Below are 25,091 nucleotides of genomic sequence, written 5' to 3' on the forward strand. Positions count from 1 at the left end.
CTTAGACTCTGCCACCACACTGTCTAGGTTCAAAGCCCAGCTCTGCTTTAGTTTTTATGTTGTCTGGCACATGGTACTATATTATTAATCTCTTTTTTCCTGTTTCTAACCAGACCTCTTTTGGTTTCTCCTTTCTCCCTCACTCAACAACTATTGGCAGCCCTCACACCTAGGACCTGGTCCTTTCATCATATCCATGTATTTTTGGAATTTACTACTCCTTAAACCTCAATCACTGTATATGAATGACTTCCATATTTTTATATCTACTCTTACTGTCCTGAAGCAAACAATTAATAGCCCAAGCCTTGATATGGACAGAGAGAGCACGAGCAGGAGGGAGAGGTAGAGGGAGAAGAAGCTGGCTCCCCTACACTGTGCAGGAAAGCTAAACGCAGGGGCTCAACCCCAGGACCCTGGGATCATGACCTGAGCGGAAGTCAGACGCTTAACCAAGCCACCCAGGTGCCCTCAAATGGGTACTTTATTGCAAAGATATGTTTGAGAAAAAATATATCTCAAACTTCTATGCCAAAACTAAGCTTATCTCCCTAATTTTTTAATTTCTCCCCATTTCAATTTCCTGGGCAATCTTCTACCCAATCATAGATCTCCCTTTTCTTCATAATACTTTTTTAAAAAAATATTTTATTTATTTATTCATGGAAGACATAGAGAAAGACAGAGAGAGAGGCAGAGACACAGGCAGAGGGAGAAGCAGGCTCCATGCAGGAAGCCCAACGTGGGACTCGATCCCAGAACTCCAGGATCACGCCCTACCTAGGCCAAAGGCAGATGCCAAACCGCTGAGTCACCCGGGATTCCCCTCTTCTTAATACTTGAATTCAGGCACATTCCTCTTTTGTTCATTCATATATTAATTCAACAAGTACTTCTCAGCTGCCTGTCCTGTGTCAGCCATTGTGCTAGGGCTCAACGTACAAAGTAAGTTGGGCTTGAGGAGATATGTCTTGGTGGTGGGACGGAGCCATGTAAGTAATTATAATATGATGAGGTAAATACTATAATAGAAGCTTCCACACAAAGTCCCCACTAGAATGTGGTAAGAAATGCAAAGTGCTACAGGAGTTGGGGGAAGATTTCTGACAAAGTATTAACATCTGAGCCATCTTTAAGGACAAATAGTTCAATTACATTGCAAGTTAGAGTGGAGGAGCAAGAATGGAAATAGAGGGAGTATGTGCTAAGTCTCAGAGGTATGAAAGGACATGGCAAGTCTGACAGGGTGGTAGGTGACTTTAGTGTGACCGGTGTGTGGAGGAAAAGTATGAAGACCACCACTGTTGAACTTTCTGCGGTGATTGAAATGGTCTACATCTGTGCTGTCTAACCAGATAGCCACTAGTCACATATGCCTATTGAACACCTGCAATGTGGCTAGTATGACCGAGGAGCTGAACTTTAAATTTTATTTATTTCGTTACTTAAATAGCAAGTGGCTACTACAGACTAACACTGGCTTAGGCACTGGATAAATGACAGGACATTAGACACTAGGAAACCACTGAAGGCTTTATTTATTTATTTATTTTTTACACTGAAGGCTTTAAAGCATAGTACTTGCATAACTAGTTATTTGAGGAAGGGAACAGTGGCAGTAGGGATTGGAGGGTAGATGACTTAACAGAGAAATGCATGGTAGGCACCAGCCACATGGTTGGAATAAATGGGACTTACATGTTATTTGTAGAATTTACTGGACTTTGTCAATGTGGTGAATATAAGTGAGGAGACTCAACTGAAGTTTGTAGCTTGAGCAATGGGTGGATGGCAACAACATATTGGATTAGGTGTGAATTGAGTGTAATGAGTTTGCTTTTGGGATATGTTGACTCTGAGGTGACTAAGAACTTTTGGATGATACGACTACAAAAGAGGAACAATATTAATCTATGACTGTGGAGGTGGGGCTACCAATATATTTGGGGGTTATTAGGATATAGGTGGTTGTTAAAGGCATGGGAGTGGAGGAACTCACTCGAGGGGAAATAGGTAGAAGAGGACTGTATGACCCCAAGGAATCCTAAGCAATCCAAAGTGTGGTCTATTTTGGTTTGCATCAGTTACCTGTGCTTTTTTTTTGTTGTTTTGTTTTTGTTTTTTATCAAAAAACTATTCTTCATTGTCAATGTATTCAATGCCATGGAATTGTACACTTAAAAACAGTTTAAATGGTAAATTTTATGTTATATACATTTTACCACAATAAAAAATTGCAAAAAAACCCCAAATCTGATTAAACCAAACTAAACTGATTCCCAGGCCCCACTCCTAACCCAAATCACTGTTTCTGGAGATGAATCCAGGACTCCAGGTTAACTTAAGTTCAATTACAATTTGAACTAACTGCTTCAAGAATGGAGAAAAACTAAGAGATGGGAAGAGAATAAAGGGAGAAGGGTATGGTGAAGAAACCTAGGGAGAGTAGTTTAAAGGAGGAGTCAATAGTGCTGAATAGTGGCCATGACCTAGGAGGAAGACTGAACAAGAGGCCTCAGGATTTGGCATTTGGGGGATCACTGATGAATGGGAAATGAGAAAGCAAAGGCTGTGGGGTCTAGTTTTTCAAGGGCTTTGCTCATGTTTGGTGGTAAAGAGATGGAGGGAGAGATTAAATAAACTTGAAGGGCTAGTGGACACAGGAAAAGTTGTGGAGGTTTTGGAAGACGAGAGAGAGTGCTCGCTTCGGCAGCACATATACTAAAATTGGAAGACGAGAGAGAATTGAGCATGTTGGAAGGTGAACAAGAAGAAGTTAACGAGGCCAAGGAGACACCAAGGAGACACTCAATAAAGCAATTTGGGAGAGGTAGTAGAGGTTGGGATCAGGAATTCAGGCAGAAGTTATTTGTGTAAAAGCTCACTGGGTAAGTTCAGAAGTGAAAAGGAGGGAAAATGAAGGAGTCTAAGAGTTAGGGCAAGAAAACACCTCCTGACACAGCAAACAAGAATGGTGCTGGTGCTGGTTAGGTCATCTGCTTAGATTAATGGAGTAGAGGTATAGAGTCAAGAACCTGCAAAAGGGTAAAAGTCTAGAAGAGTCACTAGGATGAAAGTGATAAGGAGCAGGAATATAAAAAGACTGAAAAGTAGTACTGGAGTCTGAGATTGGAAATGTCACCAACCACATAATTATCCTGCACAAAATAGAAAAATTGGTTTTCCTAAATGAAGGTTTGGGTTCTGTTTTTCTATCGTTTAGAGACTGTACTATGTACTAGTTTTTGCTCTCTCAAGCATAAAGTTCAAATTCCCTAGCAGGAACTTTTACTAACTTCTCCATCAAGAGGTCCAATGTCTAATTGGTGGTTCACTCTCTTATTCCGTACTCTTCCTTCTAAAACTTCAGAAAAATAGGTTCTTAAAGATTTTGAAGCTCATCAATCCAGTCTCCCCTCTTAGCTAGGTATATTTTGTTTTTTCATCTTCTCTCCACCAAACGAATCTTTCTCCATCTCCCTTGGACTCAACTCACAGGTGTCAAAACCTGACAGACATTAGTGACACCTATCCCATAGCATTTGTGCTATAGCCCTCACTGTAGACTGCATTTTATGCCTGCTTCCCTGCATATTATTCCCACTCCCATACTGGTATGGTTTGGCAGAGGACAAAAGTCCTGAATTAACTTACTCTTTGACACGATTTCTGTTCTGAGCTTGGGTGAGGTTCTTTTTCTTGAGCTGAAACCTCCTCGGATAGAGTGGTTAAAAGCAGAAGTTTCCTACCTATGCCAGAATCGCAGAGCATTCTCAATCATACTCAAGTCACTTTTATTATATATAATTATACAATCCCACTTCATTTATTTCATTTGTACCATTTGGATATTGGGTTCATAAGTTAAATCTTTAAACATTTTATAAATGCTAGTCAGTGCAATTTGGCTAGTACCTGCTGTGCTGAGCCTGGGCATGTTGGAGACTTGACCTGCTCTGGAAAGATAAGATATTTTTCTTACTAACCTTCTCCTTTAGCCAGGCCACTGACTCTTCTTTCCAGATTGTATTTTGAGGTTTTGCCTGAAGGCAGGATGAGTAAATCCAGAAAAAGCCTGAAGAAGCCAGATTAGATTCAGGTTCCCCGTGTCACTGATACATTCTAAGGCTAGCCTGGTCTGAGTCTAATCACTAAAAGCAGCCCCTTCCATATCCTAGAACCAGGATCACTTTCTCTAGGCTATCTCAATCTGGATAGCCCAGCCCACTGCCCATATATATATTTTTCTAGGATCAACTCAAACAGTAGGGTATAGATGATATTGATTCTTTCAACTGCATGTCTTGGACATTTTGCCAAGTTTCTGCCAGGTTTTGAGGCTGCCTTATAATCATGAATTAAAGAGAGTGAACTTAATTCTTAGTGTAACACTCTTTCAATATCTCTTTCTTGGTCTTCCCATCCTCCCATTTCACTGTCTCCAGAATCTTAATCTGTTCCTTTCTTTCCCTTCCTCTGTCAGTAATTCAGGAATCGGATGAGTCTCTGTAGTTTGTTTTGCCCTGAAGAGCAGAAGGCTTCGGTCCCAGCTGGTGTTGCCAAAGCAGCATACTAATTCCATGCCATGGTCCTGGGTCAAGATCTGCACAATCTGATTGGCCATATCACCTCGGATGGCAAGGGAACGGAAGTGGTCAAAATCATGAAGACCCAGCTTCCGGAGACGCCTTGCAGCTGCCCGGTAACACTTCCAGGGCTGTGGCTCCACAAGGAGGTAGCGGCAAAGGGAGGAAAGGTGGGCCAGGAACTCCCATAGGCCATGGTCCCCATGGTTCAGATGAATCCACATGGTTACTGACATACAGAAGCCAATATCAAAAACTGAACGTCCAAACTGGCTTAGGAAAGAGTTCAAGAGAACTTCCCGGGTCCTTTGATTCATAAAGTCCAGGGTGATAAAGGTCAGGGCATCAGGAAAAGGGCATTCTTTTTCAGCTCGCTCCACCAGGACTGGATCTATGTCGCAGCAGAGTAGATGGAGTTCTCTTGAGGCATCTGAGCAGGTCTCCCCATCACGTAGGGAAAGGAAGTGTTTGTATAGAGCCACACTCAGATCCTAGAGAAATCCAGAAGAGCTTTGTCATTGCAGCTCTCAACCAATGAATGGAAGAAAAACCTGTATCTCTTATCATCCCACTAGACTGTCACTTACTCTTGGCTTATAGAATATGAAGCTCCTAGACTAAGTTTGCCCAAAAAGTTTTCTACAGAGCAGGTTCTCAGCGCCCTCCAGGGGTCTTAGGCTATAATATGTCCTCTCTCTACTTTCCTGACATTGATGGTACGTACATTGGATTGTATGGCTGAAAGTTACAGCCAAATGGATGCAGCAACGGAGCCAAGAGCAGTCTTTCCCAGCTTAAGTAATATGCTGGTAAACTCACTTTTTTCTCTTTTCTTTTTTTAGGTGTCTTAGACCCCAGGGAGGAAAAAAGAGTTCCAAGGGCATAACCAGTGTTCCTAATCAGGAAGGTGAGGAACAGAGCAAGCACCATCTTATAAAAATCTGCTTTTCAGACTTGTATGTACCTAGGTAAGTCTCAATTCCAAAAATTCCTCATTTAGTCTTCACTCTATAGCCTTAATTTTACTACCTGGCTTATGCTTCACTACCCCCTTCTGAGATTTATTCTGCTTCTGCATCCATTACTCCCAAAAGTCACTGCTAATCTTTCTAGCCAAGTCTAATGGCCTGTGATTTTCACCATTTCAGCACTTTTTTGACTCTTAAACAAGTTACCATCTCCTTTCTCTCACTTTGACTTCTTTTTTTTTCACTTTGACTTCTATAACCATTATAACCACTCCAAATTTGTGTTGTTCTAAGCCATTTTTTCAAGGAATTTTTATGTATCACCTCATTTTGCTCTGTGCAACAGTCTTTTTTTTTTTTTTTTTTTGTGCAACAGTCTTGTAGGGAAAATACTTATGCCCTTTGTGCAGGTGAGGAAAGTGTGGCTGGAAACCACCTCATGTCCAATAATAATAGCATGGATAAATGTGGTATAGTCATTAAGATGGAATACTAAATAGAAGGAATTCAGTTCAGTGCATCAACATGGATGACTCTCACAAATATACAATGAATGGTGGGGTGCCTGGGTGGCTCAGTCGGTTAGGCGTCTGCCTTCAGCCCAGATCGTGATCCTGGGATCAAGTCCAGCATCAGGCTCCTTGCTCAGCAGGGAATATGTTCCTCCCTTTCCCTCTGCCCCTACCTCTTGCTCATGCTCTCTCATGCTCTCTTTCTTTTCTTTTTAAAAGATTGTATTTAAAAAAATACACAATGCTGAGTAAAAGAGAAGACACAAAACAAAATACATGGCAAGCTTCCATTTATATGAAGTCCAAAAATTCCAATCAGATTAAATTACAATATTTAGGGATACAAAAATAGTGAGCTATAAAGAAAAGCAAGTAAATAATAATAAAATGAGGCTAGTTGTTACCTCTGGGTGGAGGGGGGCGGTTTATGAACAGAGGAAGTGAGAGAAGGGACTTCTGGAGTACTGACAATGTTTTATACTTGATCTGGACAATAAAGGTGTATAAATACATGTTTTATGCGCTTTTATGTGTGACATAGTTCACAAAAAATTCCATATTTTAAAAATTATGGTTCAGAGGCTGACTTGTCCAATGTCACATGGTTAGCACATAGAAAGATTTTTTTTTTAAGATTTTATTTATTTATTCATGAGAGACACACAGAGAGAGAAAGAGGCAGAGACACAGGCAGAGGGAGAAGCAGGCTTTCTGCAGGGAACCCGATGTGGGACTCAATCCCAGAACTCCAGGATCATGCCCTGGGCCAAAGGCAGGTGCTAAACCGAGGAGCCACCCAGATGTCCCAGTACATAGAAAGATTTAGGCTACATTAGGTTCTTCCCTCTATACCAGGCTTCTCACACTTTAATATCTATATTAACAATAATATGCATATCACCTATGGATCTTATTAAAAATAAAAATGCTGATTTAGTAGATTGTGGGGTAGGGGAGACTGAGATTCTGTATTTCTAGTTTTTTTTTTTTTTATTAAGATTTTATTTATTTATTCATGAGAGACAGAGAAGGAGAGACATAGAGAAGCAGGTTCCTTGCAGAGAGCCTGATGCAGGACTTGATTCCTGGATCAGTATCACACCCTGAGCAGAAGGCAATGCTCAACCACTGAGCCACCCAGGCATCCCTCTAGTTTTTTTTTTTTTTTTTTATACATAGGCTCCATGCCCAGTGTGCAGCCCAAAGCAGAGCCTGAACTCACAACTCTGAGATCAAGACCTGAGCTGAGATCATGAGTCGGACTCTTAAGAGTCATCTAGGAGCCCCCTGAGATTCTTCTGTATTTCTAATAAGCTTCCACGTCATGCTGATGCTGTAGATCAAGGACCACATTTTGAGTAGGAAGGTCCTATACTATGCTCCTTAATTTTCTCCCCATTTCTCTCTTTCTTTCTTTGCTGACTCCCTCTTCCTATCTGATCTTGGGTATGCCAGTTTCAGTAGTCATTTTGTTACATCAGTCCCTCCTCCACATCTCTCCACCCTCTCCATCCTCAATTCCCCAATCCCAGAATACCCTAGAAGACTGAAAAAGAAAATGCAGACTCAAGGGCTCAATCACCCAAGATCCTGAATCAGTAGGTCTGGAGAGGGACCTGAGAGTTTCAGAAATGTAAAGAAAGCACCCTATAGGGGATCCCTGGGTGGCTCAGCGGTTTAGTGCCTGCCTTCAGCCCAGGGCATGATCCTGGAGTCCCGGGATCAAGTCCCACATCGGGCTCCCTGCATGGAGCCTGCTTCTCCCTCTGCCTCTCTCTCTCTCTCTCTCATGAATAAATAAATAAAATCTTAAAAAAGAAAGAAAGAAAAGAAAAGAAAAGAAAAGAAGGAAGGAAGGAAGGAAGGAAGGAAGGAAGGAAGGAAGGAAGAAAGAAAGAAAGAAAGAAAGAAAGAAAGAAAGAAAGAAAGAAAGAGAAAGAAAGAAAGAACCCTACAAATTATGGTACATCCATACAATTTTGAAGCTGCTAAAAAAAGAATGTAGTGACATGACTGCTCTCCAAATTAAGTGAAAAGCAAGGTGGAAAATAGTGTGCTATTTATATAAGGTAGGATATTTATCCACATAGAAATGATTGTGTACACACAGGATGCATATCCAAGGAATGATAAACAGCGGTTGCCACTGTGTTAGGGGGAAAGGAGAATTTAGGGTCAGGAGTGGAGACTTGCTTTTTATTATATGCATAGGATTTGGAAGCATAGGGTCAGAATGTCTGCGTCTCTAGGACATGCTAGTAGTTAACAGATAGGTGTCGGAGAGAGATTGTGATATTCTGGATGTGATTTCACTATAATCTCTCTATGCCTAAGAATACTTTGCGGTAAGAAGACGTGGCAATGCCTTCCTCCGCCAGGAAGCTGTATTCTCCTTCTCCATCCTCTCCTAGGGAACTCAGTCAACTCGTTGCTTTTTAAATAAACATCCACTTGGCTCCATCCTACACTGCATGGCAGGCACGTGACTCTTAATTCCAGACATGATTCCGTCACCCCGGCTCACCTCGCCCAGTAGAGCGATCCCAACCCTACGTTCCCAAAGGTGGGTGTCCAGAAGCCCCCTCTCTGCAGCCTGGGGGTCCCCCAGCTGCGCTGGACAGGAGGCTAGCGCCGGAACCCCAAATACGGCGGCCCTTCCCACAAGAGGTCTGGCCATCAGGCAGCGAACGCACTGGACGGGACGGGACGGGACGCAGGAATTTGGAACCGAGTTAAAAATCATTCCTCCCCAGGATTCCTGAGCGAGATGGCGGTGGGTCCCCGATGGTCCCCAGTGGTGGAAGGTCCGGCAGCAAGGGGGTCGGCCCAAGCGACGCCTTTAGAATCATTTTTGGGAAAGTCCTGGGGGTGGAGGGGTGGGGCGATGTCACGCCCAAACCCAAGCCCCAGCGAACGCGGAGGAAGCCAGCAGTCCGGCTCCAGGACCTCCGACCCCGCCCCTGTCACTCACCCCAGAGTTACACCCCACGTCGAGCCCCAGGATCGGCCTCGATTCGGAACTACTCGGAGGAAAGAGCCGGCGAAGCAGCTCCGGGGGCAGGAGGCGGAGCCGCTGTTCTGGAGGATGGAAGCGGGAATAATGTGGGAAATTTCCAAATGGGGCTGCCCCCGGTTCCAGAATTCGCGGTTCCTGTGCGGCCTCCTCAACGCCCCCGGCGGCCTGTCTCCCCGACGCCGCCATTAGGGAGTCGGGCCTCTGGGTTCCGGCGGAACCGGAAGTCGGGAACCGGCTCGCCCGCGGCCGGGGCGCCAGCGCGCATGCGTCGAGTGGCGGAGGCGGATGGGCCCGGAGGCTGAGGTGCCCGGCAGAGCGCTGACAGCCTCGCTACAACCGCACTACGACCTCGGAGGTGGTTAGTAATATACATTTTTAAGATTTTTTTATTTATTTATTCATTCATGAGAGACACACAGAGAGGCAGAGACACAGGCAGAGGGAGAAGCAGGCTCCACGCAGGGAGCCGGACTCGATCCGGGGTCTCTAGGGTCACGCCCTGGGCTGAAGGTGGCGCTAAACCGCCGAGCCCCCCGGGCTGCCCCGTGGTTGGTAATATTATCCCGTTTTACATGGTGGGGAAACCAACGCCGAGAGCTGAAGTGACTTGCCCAAAGCTGACATAGTTTCAACTGGAGCTGCCCAGAACAAGGAGGTTGTTGGGATGTTGGAAATGCATTTTGGGCCAGTTTCCTTCCTTTACAGGTGCATTAAGTGAGATCCAGAGGGGAGAAACTACTTACCTAGAGTCACACAAGGAATCGGTGGTGTAGGCACTTGCACCCGATTCATCCCACGGTTCCAGGAAAGGGAGGGTAGCCAGGAGCTAGGGGTCCCTTGAAGGGTCGGAAGGCCAAGATGGCCCTGACGGCCAGGCGGGTCAGGTGGATAGGGGCAGCTGTAATTTGTGAGCTCCTTGAGAGGCAAGGACCGTGCCTTAAGAGCCAGCACTTAGGAGTGATTATCAGGTGCCAGATGCCTGTCCAGGACCTCTACACATATTCATTCTTTCAATCCTCACATCAGTCCTGTGATGAAAAGACTGTAGTTATCCCTTTCTTATATATGAGGACGTTGGGGTGTAAGGAATTTGTAACCCGCTCAAGGTCAAGCAGTTAGAAATGATGGTACCAGGATTTGAACCCAGGCAGTTTGGCCCCAGTGGGTGTGCTTATCACCATTATGTTATTCTTAGCCTCTATCTCTTATACCTACAGTAATGCCTGGCCCAAAGATGCTCGGTAAATATTCGTTGAGGAATCCTTGGGTGGGTCAGCGGTTTAGTGCCCGCCTTGGGCCCAGGGCGTGATCCTGGAGACCTGGGATCGGGTCCCACATTGGGCTCCCTGCATGGAGCCTGCTTCTCCCTCTGCCTGTGTCTCTGCCTCTCTCTCTCTCTCTCTCTCTCTCTCTCTGTCTCTCATGAATAAATAAAATATTTAAAAAATAAAATAAATATTCGTTGAATGAAAACTGCATGGCCCCTGGGTAGCTCATGGGTTTAGCCTCTGCCTTTGGCTCAGGTCATGAACCTGGGATCCTGGGATGGAGCCTCCCGTCTGGCTCCCTGATCAGGTGGCAGTCCGCTTCCCCTTCTCCTCTGCCCCTCCCACTCTGTTCCTGCTCTCTCACTTTGTCTCTCAAATAAATAAATAAAATCTTTTTAAAAAAGAAAACTCAGTATCAATAAATGGTGCTAGGAAAAATTGGATATTCATATGCAAAATAATAAAAGTGGATCGTGATCTTACACAAACATCAGCTCGAAATGGATTAAGAACTTAAATGTAAGACCTGAAACTGTATGCTAGCTAGAAAAAAAAAATAGAGGAAACCTGATCTTTGCAATGATTTCGTGGATATGACACCAAAAGCACAGACAACAGAAGCAGAAATAGACAAGTGAGACTACATCAAACTAAGAAACTTACTTACACATAGCAATGAAATCTATTGATGGAGTGAAAAGGCAACTTACAAAATGGGAGAAAATATTTGCAGACTATAGATCTGATAATGAATCAATTTCTAAAGTGTTAAAGGAACTCCTATAACTCAATAGCAAGAGAACTAATAACTGAAAAGTGGGCAAAGGATTTAAGAAGACCTATCTCCAACAGGTCAGATGACCAACAGGTATATAAAAAGATGCTCCGTGTTACGAATCATTAAGGAAATGCCAACCAAAACTACAAAATGCAGGCAACCTGGGTGGCTCAGTAGTTTAGCGCCTGCCTTTGGCTCAGGGCATGATCCTGGAGACCTGGGATCAAGTCCCACGTCGGGCTCCCTGCATGGAGCCTGCTTCTCCCTCTGCCTGTGTCTCTGCCTCTCTCTTTCACGAATAAATAAATAAAATCTTTTAAAAAAACCCTACAAAATATCACCTCGTGTTAGGATAGCTATTATAGAAGAGCAAAAACAAAGACAAGTGTTGGCAAGGATATGGAGAAAGTGGAACCCTTGTACACTCTTGGTGGGTATATTAAATGGTGCAGCCTCTACAGAGATTCTTCAAAAAATTAAATAGAACTACCATATGACCCAGCAATCCCATATCTGGGTATTTATCCAAAAGAATTTAAATCAAATTCTTGAAGAGAGAGTAGTAGCACTCTTGTATTCATTGTGACACTATTCACAAGATGTGGAAACAAATGTCCACTGGACAGATGAATCGATAAAAGAAATGTTTTATATACAATGGAGTATTATTCATCTTAAGAAGGAAGGAATCCTGTCATAAGTGACAACGGACAAACCTTGAGGACATTTTGCTAAGTGAAATAAGGCAGTCATGGAAGGCCAAACACTGCATGATTCTACTGATGTAAGGTATCTAAAATAGTCAAACTCCTAGAAACAAAGAATATAATGGTAGTTGCTAGGGGCCAGGGGGAAAGGGATAGGAGTTGGTAATCAGTGGCTGTAAAGTTTCAGTTATGCAAGATGAATAAGGTCTAGAGATCTATTGGATAATATTATTCCTGTAGATAACAATATTGTGCTGTACACTTAAAAATCTGTTAAGAGGGTAGATCTCATATATATATTTTAAAGGTTTTATGTATTTATTCATGAGAGACAGAGGCAGACAGGCAGAGGGAAAAGCAGGCTCCCTGTTAAGAGTCCAACGTGGGACTTAATCCCAGGACCCCGAGATCTCGCCCTGAGTCAAAAGCAGACTCTAAACTACTGAGCCACCCAGGTGCCTCGAGGGTAGATCTCGTATTAAGTGTACTTACCAGATGAAGTAAAATTTAAGAAAACAAAAACTCAATAGAAGCTGCAAATAGATGACTAAAGCCAGATTTGTTTTGGGAAAATTAGAATGGAAAGAAGAAAGGAACTGAAACAAAGTGGAATGCAGGTGGGCAAAATCTGGGCTGAGCCAGGGGAAGGAAAAAACAGAGCTAGTAAGGAGAGAAACCGAGGGGTTAGCCCAGATAGCAGTTTCCAGTTAGAAGCCAGGATGGTTCAGAATAATCCAGCAGGTTCAGCCAGGAGTCAACAGAGTTGTGTTGACCTCTCCCCACCTGGCCAGCCTTTTTTTTTTTTTTTAAATATTTTATTTATTCATGAGAGAAACAGAGAGAGAGGCGGAGACACAGGCAGAGGGAGAAGCAGGCTCCATGCAGGGAGCCCAACGTGGGACTCGATCCCGGGTCTCCAGGATCATGCCCTGGGCCGAAGGTGGCACTAAACTGCTGAGCCACCTGGGCCCCTGGCCAGCCATCTTAAAGGGCCTCTTGCTACATGAGGCCAGTGGTTTGCTGAACTTCTAAGGGGCTAAAATGTGACCCCTGCAGAGTGCTATCAGAGGCTAAAATGGTCCCTGTCTGTTGCCCTCCCAGGTTGTACTTCATACTTCTATCTCTGCCTGGTCTATTTGGGGACATAAGTTAATGAGCAAAAGTCACAGTGAAACTGAGTAAACCACAGTAACCCTGAACAACTTCCAGAAGAGTAGGGGTGGCACAACAGCACTGGTAACATTTCTCTCCCCGGTGTTTTTGAGATTTTGGTGAGCCGAATTTACCTCTTTTTGTCACTAGGTGGTGCTAGCACAAACCCTTGACAATCCTTAATATTCAAGGAGCTGCAATCACCTTGCTTTTGTAAACACCTTTTTGTTTGCTTTTTAGAACAAGTATCTATTATTGCCAGTAAAGTGTTTAATTTCATTAAGGACATGAGCGTGTTTTTGAGTTTTGAAACACTACTCGCCAGAAAAAAACGTCACCAGCCTAGATGGTGAATGGCAGGCTCCTCATTAATCCTGGGATCTTTGAGAAGCAAAGATAGGGGTGGGTCTGGTAATGTTACTAGGGACCTAACATATCTCAGAGCCGAGCGCATAAAGAGGCATTTTAGTTTGATTCTGGTGACTTTTTGAACCTGTGTCCATTTTTCATTTTTTTCATTTTTGATTGGCCCAGATGACCTGACAATACTCAGCTCCTGGGCTTGGGGCCTAAGTCACCAGCTCCAACACCTCAAATAGCTATAGCAGCACCTAAGAGCATGCTCTACACTACAGCTGGCAAGGTTTTGGGGAGCATGATGCTTATAAAATTGTGGCAGTTGGTGTTCTTGGCAGGTGGGGGATGGGCTAAATGGGTGATGGAGATTAAGGAGGGCACTTGTGATGAGCACTGGATATTAAGTGATGAGTCACTGAATTCTACTCCAGAGTTCTAGTATGTTAACTAACTAGAATTTAAATTAAAAAAATTTTTAAAGATTACAAATATAAAGACATGTAAAGTGAGTATCTATTTGCAATGAGAAAATAAATCACAAATTACAGGGGGATCCCTGGGTGGCTCAGCGGTTTAGTACCTGCCTTCGGCCCGGGACATGATCCTGGAGTCCTGGGATCGATTCCCACGTCGGGCTCCCTGCATGGAGCTTGCTTCTCCCTCTGTCTGTGTCTCTGCCTCTCTCTCTCTCATGAATAAATAAATAAAATCTTTAAAAAAAAATCACAAATTACACATTTTTTAAAGCTCTGGAATTTTAGCTCAGACAAAAGAAACTTGATCAATATCTTTCCCCAATTTGATAACAAACTTAAATTTACATGACATTGTCAATAACAAATTGTGAACGTGAAAGAGACTTTTCTAAATGATCAAATAATAAAAGGCAAATTTGGGGGCACCTGGGTGGCACAGCCAGTTAAGCATCCAACTCTTGGTTTCAGCTTGGGTCATGATCTTAGGGTCATGAGATTGAGCCCCGTGTTGGGCTCTGCACCTCCGTGCAGTCTGCTTGGGTTTCTCTGTCTTTCTCCCTCTGCCCCTGCCCCCCTCAAATAAATAAATCTTTTGAAACTTAGAATAAAGGACAAATTTAATCTGCTATGCTAAGAAAAGACTGGATTATCTTTTTTGTTCTCTCTTAGAAAATGGTACTATTAAATCATTGTCAAATGAAGAAGCAATCGAAGAGTATATAGCCAAAAATGTAAGAAAAAAGTAATATTCAAGTGTGACTAGCATTTAATTCATCAAACTATTATGGGAGTTTTTCATGATGTTTGTGGTATTTGTCAGCTTTTAAAATTTTTCCTATGCAAGGACTAATCTTAGATATACTCTTCAAATTGACTACATTTACTAGCCAATTTGCCTTTGAAAACCTCATTATAATTGGTGTATTATGAGTTGTTTATTATTTGCCTCGGTACTGGTGATTTGTGTCATCAAAAAAATATAAAGATGAGAATTCTGAGAAACTGTATTTTGACAGTTCCCATCAAAGAAGAAAATAAAGTATGATACATTTATAATGATATACTGTGTTATTGAGTATATTGCCAACAGAACAAAACTTATTTTGACCAGATGTCAATATGGACAGAATCTTCTGCTTATATTTTTGCACAGCTGACAATTGGAAGAATTTTCCTCAGACTGTTTTCTGGCTTCATACATCTTCTAAGCTTTGTTTTCTTCCACTCCTGCACAGTTCTGGTACCAGGTTCTAAATGTAGGACACATTTAGATCTTGATTTGAACTCTGGCCATACACCTATAGGTCATAACATGAGGTGAGTCAGCACATGAGTGGATAAGAGACTTCTAGAGTTATTCCTTCAGTGGGTAAAAGTTCAACTATGCATGGAAGTAATTTTAAACCATGTGAATAGATCCTAAATGGAGTGTCTCTCCAACTAAACTTCTCCTTAGCTGGATTTCAAAAAAATGCCTGTAGCCATTCCAGTGCCATCTAACACAAGGGCAAACGTGAAGAAAGGAAAGTCAAAGCAGAAATAGAAGTTTTGACCTCCTGCAGCAGTTATAATATCTTATTTTTTCAAACTTTACAAAAACAAATGACCTTGCAGACATCTTTCTAGGGCCTTAGAAGTGTTCTATGTGTGAATGAGAACCCTGAAGCTTAAGCTTCATTAGCTCTATGGAAAATTAATCTCTTTCCTGCACAGAACATACACCTAAGAACAGTTAAAATGAAGAGTTGTGTATATATAGAATTAGAAGTATCCAAGTCAGGAACGATTAACATGTATAATGGTTTCTATGGCTTCCTAAGGAACCTTGTGCAGCTGACATCCTGGCCGGTGGTCTAGACCATCCTACCCTCCTTTCTTTCCCTTTCAAATCATGCCCTAGAACCTCTGCTCAGTCCCTGTTCTCCCACCTCACTCACTGCCTCCATCTGGGGATCAGAGGGCCTCAGAACTGAGGTTTAAGCTGGAATCTGTGTATATTTTAAAATATTGAATCTATTTTCTCACAGAAACAATGTTCCAACAAGGAACTTCTGCCTGGACTTTTGGAACACAACCCATCTGTAAATGGAGAACTTACTCCTTGTTATAGTTGAGAAATTCTATAATTAGTCCTTGCAGAGTTTTAAACCACTTGGAAATAATAACACAAGATTTATAAATGGAGTGTGCTAGCTGACACACAACCAAGAGAATCCCTATTTTGAACCCCTCATTTTCAGAAGAAGAAATTGAGATCCAGGAGGTAAAGGCAGTTTCTCCAAAGATGGAGCCAAATTAGTCAGGACAGACTAAATGCTGTAACAAATAACCCCCAAATCTCAGTGCCTTACCATAGTAAAGGTTTATTTCTCCCTCGTTGTCACAGTCCATTGTGGGTCAGTGGGGTCTCAAGAGAGGAAGGGCTCTAAATATACTAAAATATATTACATCATACACTTTAAGTGGGTGAAGTATATGTAATGCAAATTATATCTTACTAAGTCTATTTAAAAAAAATTTTGAAAAAAAAAAAAAAAAAGGCAGCCCTGGTGGCTCAACAGTTTAGTGCTGCCTTCAGCCCAGGACATGATCCTGGAGACCCGGGATTGAGTCCCACATCAGGCTCCCTGCATGAAGCCTGCTTCTCCCTCTGCCTGTGTCTCTGCCTCTATCTCTCTCTCTCTGTCTCTCGTGAATAAATAAAATCTTAAAAAAAATAAAAATAGTAAGAAAAAAATTGAACATACATACTTCACATACATGCATACATTACATGAATGTTCACAGGGCTTTATTTGTAATAGCCAACAACAGGAAACAACTAAAATGTCCTTCAGTAGGTGAAGCGTTAAATGAACTGTGGCAAAGCCATAGTTTGAACTAGTACTCAGCAATAAAAAAGAACAAACCACTGATATATTAAGCAGGTCAAATGGATGTCAAAGGCATTATGCTGGGGCAGCCCCGATTGCTCAACTGTTTGGCGCCACCTTCAGCCGGGGTGTGATCCTGGAAACCTAGGATCGAGTCCCACATCAGGCTCCCTGCATGGAGCCTGCTTCTCCCTCTGCCTGTCTCTGCCTCTCTCTCGCTCTGTGTCTGTCATGAATAAATAAATAAATAAATAATCTTAAAAAAAAAAACAAAGGCATTATACTGTGTAAAAAAAAATCCCCCCCAAATAGAAACTATATGATTCCATTGTATAACATTTTCAAAATGAAACGAAATTATAGAAGATGGAAAGCAGATTAGTGGCTGCCAGGGTTAGGGATGGTAGGGGTGGATGTAATATAAAGGGATAGCTCAGGGAAGGTGTTTATGACGATGCAGTGGTTCTGTGATGATTGCAGTGACAGTTACATGAATCTACATGTGTGATAAAATGCCACAGAGCTATACAACACACATTCCAATATTAATGTCCCAGTTTGGGTAGGGCACTATAATGATAAAAGATGTAATCATTGAGGGAGACTAGGCAAGGAGTGTATGGGACCTTGCGGCACATATATTTCAAAATAAAAAGTTTTAAAAAATAAGAGGAATTGCTAGAGAATCATTATACAAAGAAGTTATACCCCACTCCCTTTATTCCCTTTACCACCCAGTGCAGGTGTCTGGGTGTGCTCCTCACCAATCCCAGCAGAAAAGTGAAAAAGGTAAAATAGAGGTCTGGTCAGGGGATCACAAGTCCATTGGTGGGAAGATAACCTGCTGTGAACTTAAGTAAGTTTATACATTAAAGGTTGAAAACCTCAGATTTCTTGACCTACCACTTTCGAGATAACTGACAGCCAGGATTATGCCCCTTTTAAAAAAGATTTATTTATTTGCTTGAGAGAGAAAGAGGGGGCGTTAGGAGAAGGGGGCAGAGGGAGAGGGAGACAAAATCTCTAGCAGACTCCCCACTGAACACAGAGCCCCACACAGGGCTCGATCCCACAACCCTGAGATCAGGACCTGAGCCGAAACCAAGGGTTGGGTGCTTACCTGATTGCACCACCCAGGTACCCTCAGGATTATACCTTTTGGGTGAGAGGTTTGGAGAACTTTGTTGGGGACCTGGGCGATACTACCAATATCAGAGGTTCTTTAGGGAAATGGTCCAGCTAGTGAAGCCCACAAAGACAAGCCTCACCACCAGCTCAGAGCTTCAAATCAGCAGCTGAGTACTCATTTATTATTTTTTTTAAATGGAAAATTTCAAACATATGTGAAAGTAGGGGATGCCTGGGTGGCTCAGCTGTTGAGCGCCTGCCTTCGGCTCAGGGTGTGATCCTGGAGTCCTGGGATCGAGTCCCATATCCGGGTCCCTGCATGGAGCCTGCTTCTCTCTCTGCCTGTGTCTCTGTGCCCCCACCTCTCTCTGTCTCTCTGTCTCTCATGAATAAGTAAAATCTTTAATAAAAAAATATATGTGAAAGTAGAGAAAATGGTATAATCTCCATGTACCTCCTATCCAGCCCCAACAATTATTAACCTACAGCCAATTTTCTTTCTTCCATACCTCTACCCACTGTACCTTCACCCCAATTATCTTGAGGCAAATCCTAGACTTTGTATTTTATCTGTAAATATTTTCATAGATCTTTTTTTTTAAATATTTATTTTATTTTTTTAAATTTATTTATGATAGTCACAGAGAGAGAGAGAGAGGAAGAGACACAGGCAGAGGGAGAAGCAGGCTCCATGCACCGGGAGCCTGACGTGGGAATCGATCCCGGGTCTCCAGGATCGCGCCCTGGGTCAAAGGCAGGCGCCAAACCGCTGCGCCACCCAAGGATCCCTCATAGATCTTTCTAAAGATAAATACTCTTCTAGCCACAGTATTATCATCACCTATGTATGACACTTTAACAATAATTTCTTAATATCCAATATATCAAGTAAGTGATAAAATTTCCCTGAATGTCTCATAAATATATATATTTTTACAGTTTGTTCAAATGCAAGAACTACACATGGCTTTTGGTTGATGAGTCTTTCAGTCTATAGTGACTTCCCCCCCCCCTTTGTTTTAACTTAACAGTGTATTTGTTGAACAAATTAGAAATATTGTCCTATAGAGTTTCCCATATTGTGGACTGTGGAAATCATTTAATATATTTCTTGAACTTTGTATTCTATATAAACTGTTGGTTAGCTCTAGAGTCTTAATCAGATTCAGATGTGGTTTTTGGCAGGAAAATTATTTAAATGGGAATGTACTTCCCATTGCATCCCATGGGGAGGCTACTCTTAAAGTAGGACAGATGATCCTGGATCATCAGACATTTGAAGAAAGTCTCTAATATGAAAGAATCCAAGCAGCCTAGAAACAGAGGAGCAAAGACTGCAGGGAGAAGAAATAATACAAAATCATAAAATATTAACATTAATATTTCTCAAGAAATAAGAGAGGTATTGCCTCCATGAAACAAGCTATAAAAAGAATCCAGGTGATGGTTATATGGCTATTTACCACAAAATTCTTTCAGCTTTTCTATATGTTGGGGAACTTTCATAATAAAATATTGGAGAAAAAGAACATTTAAAGAACAAAAAGTCTTGGAAATAAAAAATATAATAGCAGGTATGAAACACTCTATAGAACAGTTGAAAGATAAAACTGAGCCAGTCTTCCACAAAGTAAAACAAAAAAGGCAGAGATAGAAAATGGAAGACAAAAAATGGAGTCCAGCCCAGAAGATCTGATATCCAAACATTAGGAGTTCCAGAAAGAGAAAGCAGAGGGAACTATCAATCTGTCAAAGAACTATCAAAGAAATAATTCAAGAACATTTCCTAGAGCTGAAGGGCTGACCAGGTGTCAAATATAATGGATAAAGATAGTTCCACATCAGAATACAGCATGGTCAATTTTCAGAACACTGAGGAAAAAAGAAGAAATCCCTACATGTTTTTACAAAGGTTAAAAAAAAAAGAAAGAAAGAAAATCAAAGATTTCATAGGAGGGAATCAATCATAACAGCAGTGGATTTCTCAACAGCAACACTAGCAGCTAGAAGGCAGTGAAACAATGTCTTGAAAATTCTGAAGGAAAGTTCTTTCCAATCTTTCATTTGATACACAGCCAAATGATTAATTAAGTGTGGACACAAAATGAAGACACTTCTAGACATGCAAGAAGCCAAAAGTATTATTTCCCATCTTTTTCAGGAAGTTGTTGGAAAAGATTTTCCACCAGAAACAGTAGAAAACCGAGAGGGGAGAGGTTCGTGGAATCCAGAATGCAGGGGAGTGTGGTGAGGGGATTGATTCCCCCGGATGGAGCCAAGGGGAGATCCTGCATAACAGCTGCACCACAGAGCTTTGGAGCAACCAGTGCAGGTTAGAGAGGTCAGAAGATTTGGAAAGAGAATATGGTGTCAACAAGATAAAATTGATAGAACATCTAATGTATTTGAACATATTGAGAGGATATTTACCCACTTAAGGTAGTGAAGAAAAGTTATTAATAAAGACATAGGAAAGTACATGAACAACTAACAATGTAATAACTGGTTAACTTCCAGAAAGGCAAAATGTTGTGCAAGAAAGGAAAAGTAATCACTATATACCTCATAGTCCAATGGTTGACGGGGGTTACAGTCTTAATATGTAAGCACTGGATATTGATCAGTTCATAATTACTGATATAACCAAATCAGAAGGACCCAGGAAGTGGGTGGAAGAGGGAGAGAGAGAGAGTATGTGTGTATGTGTTTGCATACACTTGATTTCCATCTCTGTTTGTTTTGAATACTTTCTGTATTTTCCTCTGACTGCCCTTTTATTTTCTTCAAACTAATATATTTTGCATGCTTTCAATAATGCACATGTATTAGTTTTATAGTCAGAAAAAAAGAACCCAACACAGCTTATTACAAATAAAGGTCAGGAATGATGTCTCCAAGCATCCTCAGCTCCCCTTTTTAATTCACTATGGACTTAGCATCTGTAAATTTTTCTAAATGTTATTCGAACCTACTTGTGTTTTCAGCGTGTACCACTGCTTGGGCATAATGAGTTTCATAAGGTCACCCTGCAAAGTATTCTTTCATAGAATCATAGAATCCTACCTTTTCAGTTATTATCTTTCAAATCCAAGGTGTTCCCTACAGTCAAGGGTTTTGTAAGGTGTATTTAGGACAATGGGGCTGAGGCAAGGTCTGTGAAGGGAACAGAAGCCTGGGGTGCTTTGGGGTTAGTGGAGGCAGAGGAGCTGGTGAAGAAGCCAAAAAGAGGAGATGAAGAACCACCCTCTCTCCCACACACAGAGGAAGACAGATCTAACTCTCTGGCTCCCTGGTGCCTACAGAATGAAGTCCAAAGTCCTTAAATAAAGGCTTTTGAAACATGAATATGCAAATGATCACTTGAACCTCTGGTTGAAATGCAGATTCTGATTCAGGAGGTCTGGGGTCTGCATTTCTTTCTTTAAGAGAGAAGGAGCATAATAAATAAATAAATAAATAAATAAATAAATAAATAAATAAATAAATAAATAAAAATAAAAAGAGAGAAGGAGAGTGTGTGTGCTTGAGAATGAGGGGGTGAGGGGCAGAGGGAAAGAGAATCTCAAGCAGGCTCCATGGTCAGCACGGAGCCTGACCTGGGCCTCCATCTCTCTATCCCGAGATCATGACCTGAGCTGAAATCAAGAGTCAGACTCTTAACCCACTAAGCTACCCAAGCGTCCCTGGGGTCTGCTTTTCTGACCAGCTCCCAGATGATGCCAAGGCAGTTACCCATGGACTGTTCTGAGTGCCTAATGATCCACAAGGTCCTCTAAAAACTGACCTCCTGCCTGTTTCTTCAGCTTTATCTCCAGTACCCACTCCCCACCCCATGCTAAGGTCTCTATTGCAGTCATGCTGAACTACTCACAGTCCCTAATGTGCTGGGTGGGAGCTCCATGTCCTTGCACAGGCTGTTCCCTGTGCCTGGAATCTACCCTCCCCCCAACCCCGCTCCCCCCGCAATTCCTACTTTCCTGAGACGCAGCTTATGTGTGTCCTCTTTTGTGAGACATCACCACCTACTCTTCTTCAGAAAGAGTATTTCCCTCCCTCGACCTAGATATGTGTCTATTACTGCCGTTAGCATACAAGATTGCAAGTTTTGATTTACTCTGAACTTACTAAAGAAAGTGACCGTGTCCTGTCTTTTGTATCCCCAGCATCTGGCACAGTGCTGGCAGCTAAATAAATGCCACCTAACCAAATAATGCTTGTTTTATAAAGGTTCTCAGCAATGTACAGTTTTACAAAGAGGACAAAGAAAATAAGACTAGGAAAGGATACTCAATGCACCAAGTAGGTGTATTACCAGTTTCCTTTTGCATCTGCGTTTTCTTTTTCCTCTCCTTCTTTCCAATCATCCTTCCCTCTTTTTTATCTATTTGTTTATTATTTGATTTTTTAAAAGATTTATTTATGTATGGGGGGAGGGGCAGAGGCAGAGAAAGAACCTCCATCAGACTCCCTTTTGAGGGCAGAACCCACCGAAGGGCTCAATCCCACGACCCTGAGATCATGACCTGAGCCAAAATCAAGAGTCAGCTGCCTAACCCACTGAGCCACCCAGGCACCCCTATTCTTTGAATTTTTCATTTTAGTATATTTCATTATACAAATTATATAATTCTTCAGTATAAAAAAATCAGCAAATCTAGATAAGCCAGAAGAAAAGACTTGATGTCTTATTCACCACCTAGAGATAATCACAATTAACTTTTTTTTTTTTTTTATTGTAATGTGAGAGAGAGATCACAGAGGGAGAGGGAGAAGCAGACTCACTGCCAAGCAGAGAGCCCCATGCGGGGCTCCATCCCAGGACTCCAAGATCATGACCTGAGCTGAAGGCAGTCAAACACTTAACCCACTGAGCCACCCAGGTGCTCCACAATATTTTTTAAAGATTTTATTTATTTATTTATTTATTTATTTATTTATTTATTTATGAGAGAGAGAGAATGAGCCAGTGGGGAGGGGCATAGGGAGAGGGAGAAGTAGGCTCCCCACTGAGCAGGGAGCCCAGCTCAGGGCTCAATCCCAAGACCCTGGGATCATGACCTGAGCCAAGGGCAGACACTTAACCCACTGAGCCACCTAGGCGCCCCACAAGTAACATTTTAATGTATATCCATCCAGATTTTTTTCTTATTCATAAGTACACATAAAATGCACGTATGTATTTATATATTTAATCAACATTAAACAAATTAACTTTTAAAATATTACTCACTGCAATATGCAACTGTGGGTATAGCCTCCTTTGGAGATAACACCAAAAGCCTACATTTCAGAACATTAAAAAAAATTTTAGGGGATCCCTGGGTGGCTCAGCGGTTGAGCACCTGCCTTCGGCCCAGGGTGTGATCCTGGAGTCCTGGGATCGAGTCCCACATCAGGCTCCCTGCATGGAGCCTGCTTCTCCCTCTGCCTGTGTCTCTGCCTCTCTATCTCTCTCTGTCTCTCATGAATAAATAAATAAAATCTAAAAAAAATTTTTTTAGGTCTTTTTTGTATTAAGCTTTTAATTTTAATTCTAATATAGTTAACATAGGGTGTTATATTAGTTTCAGGTGTACAATTAGTGATTCAACAACTCTATATGTTACTCTGGGCTCATCAGGATAAGTGTACTCTTTAATCCCCATCACCTATTCATTTCAGAACATTTTTTAAGGAATATAAGCCAGTTACCTTGTGGAATATCCCTCAGTTTGGTTTTCTCTAGCATTTTCTCATTATAAGACTCAGGCTTTGGGTTTTTTGGTAGAAATTACATGAGTAGAATGTGTCCTTGTTAGTACATCACATTAGAAGAGGCATATAATGTCAATTGTTTGACTCCTCTGAACCTCCCCACCACCACACACACATCAGGCCTTTGTTCAAGCTGTTCCCTTTGTCTTTCCCTCTTCTCTCTTGCCTGCTTGACTAAAATTTGCTCAACCTTTAAGATCCAGCTCAAAGTTCTCGGAGACTTTTCTAACTCTTCATCTAACTATCCTAGCGTGGCACTTAACCACATTACAGTCACTTCCCTGTCATCTCCATACCACTATGTTGAGTTCCCTGAGGACAGGCCCTCTGTCTTTTTTTTTTTTTTTTTGGCCCTCTGTCTTGAGATGGCAGACGGCAAATATGTGCTGGTTTTGCCTGCTTGGCATCTAACATCCTCCTGGGAGCCGTACTCTGATTTTCCTTTGGGGAAATATCCTTCATTTTCCCCATCCCCATCAATGAGTGCAGCTCAGGGGTGAAAACATGACCTGGATCCAGTCACTCAGTGCATTCCACCCCAGTGCCATGGGGATCGATCCAGTGAAGAGCTAGCTTCTGAATCAAGGAGGTCCCATCAGGGTCAACCAGGACTTCTGCCAGAATTCTGGGCCAGAGCTCTCCTGGAACTCACACAATAGCACTTCTGTCACATTCCATTAGTCAAAGAACTGTGGTCATTGTTTAAACAGCTCCATTCTACCCTCTGGCCTCATGCCCCTCCCAAGATCCCCCCAAATTTTATCCCACTACAACATTGGGCTTAGGCTTGGGGTCCAGAATCACGTCTAAATCAAGACTATATACATGTGAGGCTCCTCAGGTTTGGTTCCTTAGGTAGGGCTGTTCTCAATCTGAACTAAAGACAAGCTGTTTACACACACCCACCTACACGCACGTACACACACACACACACACACACGGCATATAATAGCAGGACAGGCATAGGACAACTACAATAGATCCTCTGGTTCAAACAGGAGGAAGCCAGAGGTCCACACCAAACACTGATTATGGCAATTCTGAACTCTAGCTTGGTGTATGTTCCCAGTTCTTTGACTAAGGCCCAGTATTGAACCGTGGCAATGATTGGCTGTGGCTCTTGACTCTATCCTCTGGCCTCCTGGTTTTGCCTTTGGAGTCACCTTTTCCATAGGAAATAGCCTATATTGAAGCTGAGTGATTTTCTCAGCCTGCTTCCTGCCCTTCTTTAGAAGTTCAGGAGTCCAGAGGTGCCTGGGTGGCCCCGTCAGTTAAGCGTCTGACGCTTGTTTTGGCTCAGGTCATGATCTCATGGTCATAAGATGAAGCCCCTTGTTGGTCTCTGTGCTCAGCACAGAGTCTGCTTGGGATTGTCTCTCTCCCTCTCTCCCTCTGGCCCTTCCTCCACTTGTGCATGTGCTCTCTCTCTCTCAAATAAGTAAATAAATCTTAAAAAAAAAAAAAAAGAAGAAGCTCAAGAGTCCAAAGGCCTCTTTTCATTTTGTATTATATATTT

At 42.2% G+C, this 25,091-nt stretch overlaps 1 protein-coding gene and 1 long non-coding RNA gene across 3 annotated transcripts in view; one reads left to right on the forward strand and one right to left on the reverse strand.

Annotated features, from left to right (window-relative positions):
* Window positions 1-20,265, forward strand: part of LOC129517195 (uncharacterized) — a 33,184-nt gene extending 12,919 nt beyond the window's left edge. The window contains exons 3-5 of one of the 2 annotated variants that reach the window (XR_008665969.1): window positions 4,484-4,702; window positions 5,429-5,554; window positions 19,983-20,265. This is a non-coding gene — a long non-coding RNA (uncharacterized LOC129517195). Of the gene's footprint in view, window positions 1-4,483; window positions 4,703-5,428; window positions 5,555-8,477; window positions 9,045-19,982 lie in introns of those variants that run through there. The other variant, XR_008665968.1, reaches the window with a different exon arrangement.
* BCDIN3D (BCDIN3 domain containing RNA methyltransferase) lies at window positions 1,521-12,615 on the reverse strand. Its single transcript, XM_055336849.1, has 2 exons — window positions 9,038-12,615; window positions 1,521-5,077 (listed from the first exon to the last, which is right to left on the reverse strand). The coding sequence occupies exons 1-2, from the start codon at window positions 9,266-9,268 to the stop codon at window positions 4,433-4,435; spliced, it is 876 nt and encodes a 291-aa protein (XP_055192824.1). The 5' UTR covers window positions 9,269-12,615; the 3' UTR covers window positions 1,521-4,432.
* Window positions 20,266-25,091: the final 4,826 nt, after the last annotated feature.

Source organism: Nyctereutes procyonoides, unplaced genomic scaffold, assembly GCF_905146905.1.
Source record: "Nyctereutes procyonoides isolate TBG_1078 unplaced genomic scaffold, NYPRO_anot_genome, whole genome shotgun sequence".
NCBI classification, from domain to species: Eukaryota; Metazoa; Chordata; class Mammalia; order Carnivora; family Canidae; genus Nyctereutes; species Nyctereutes procyonoides.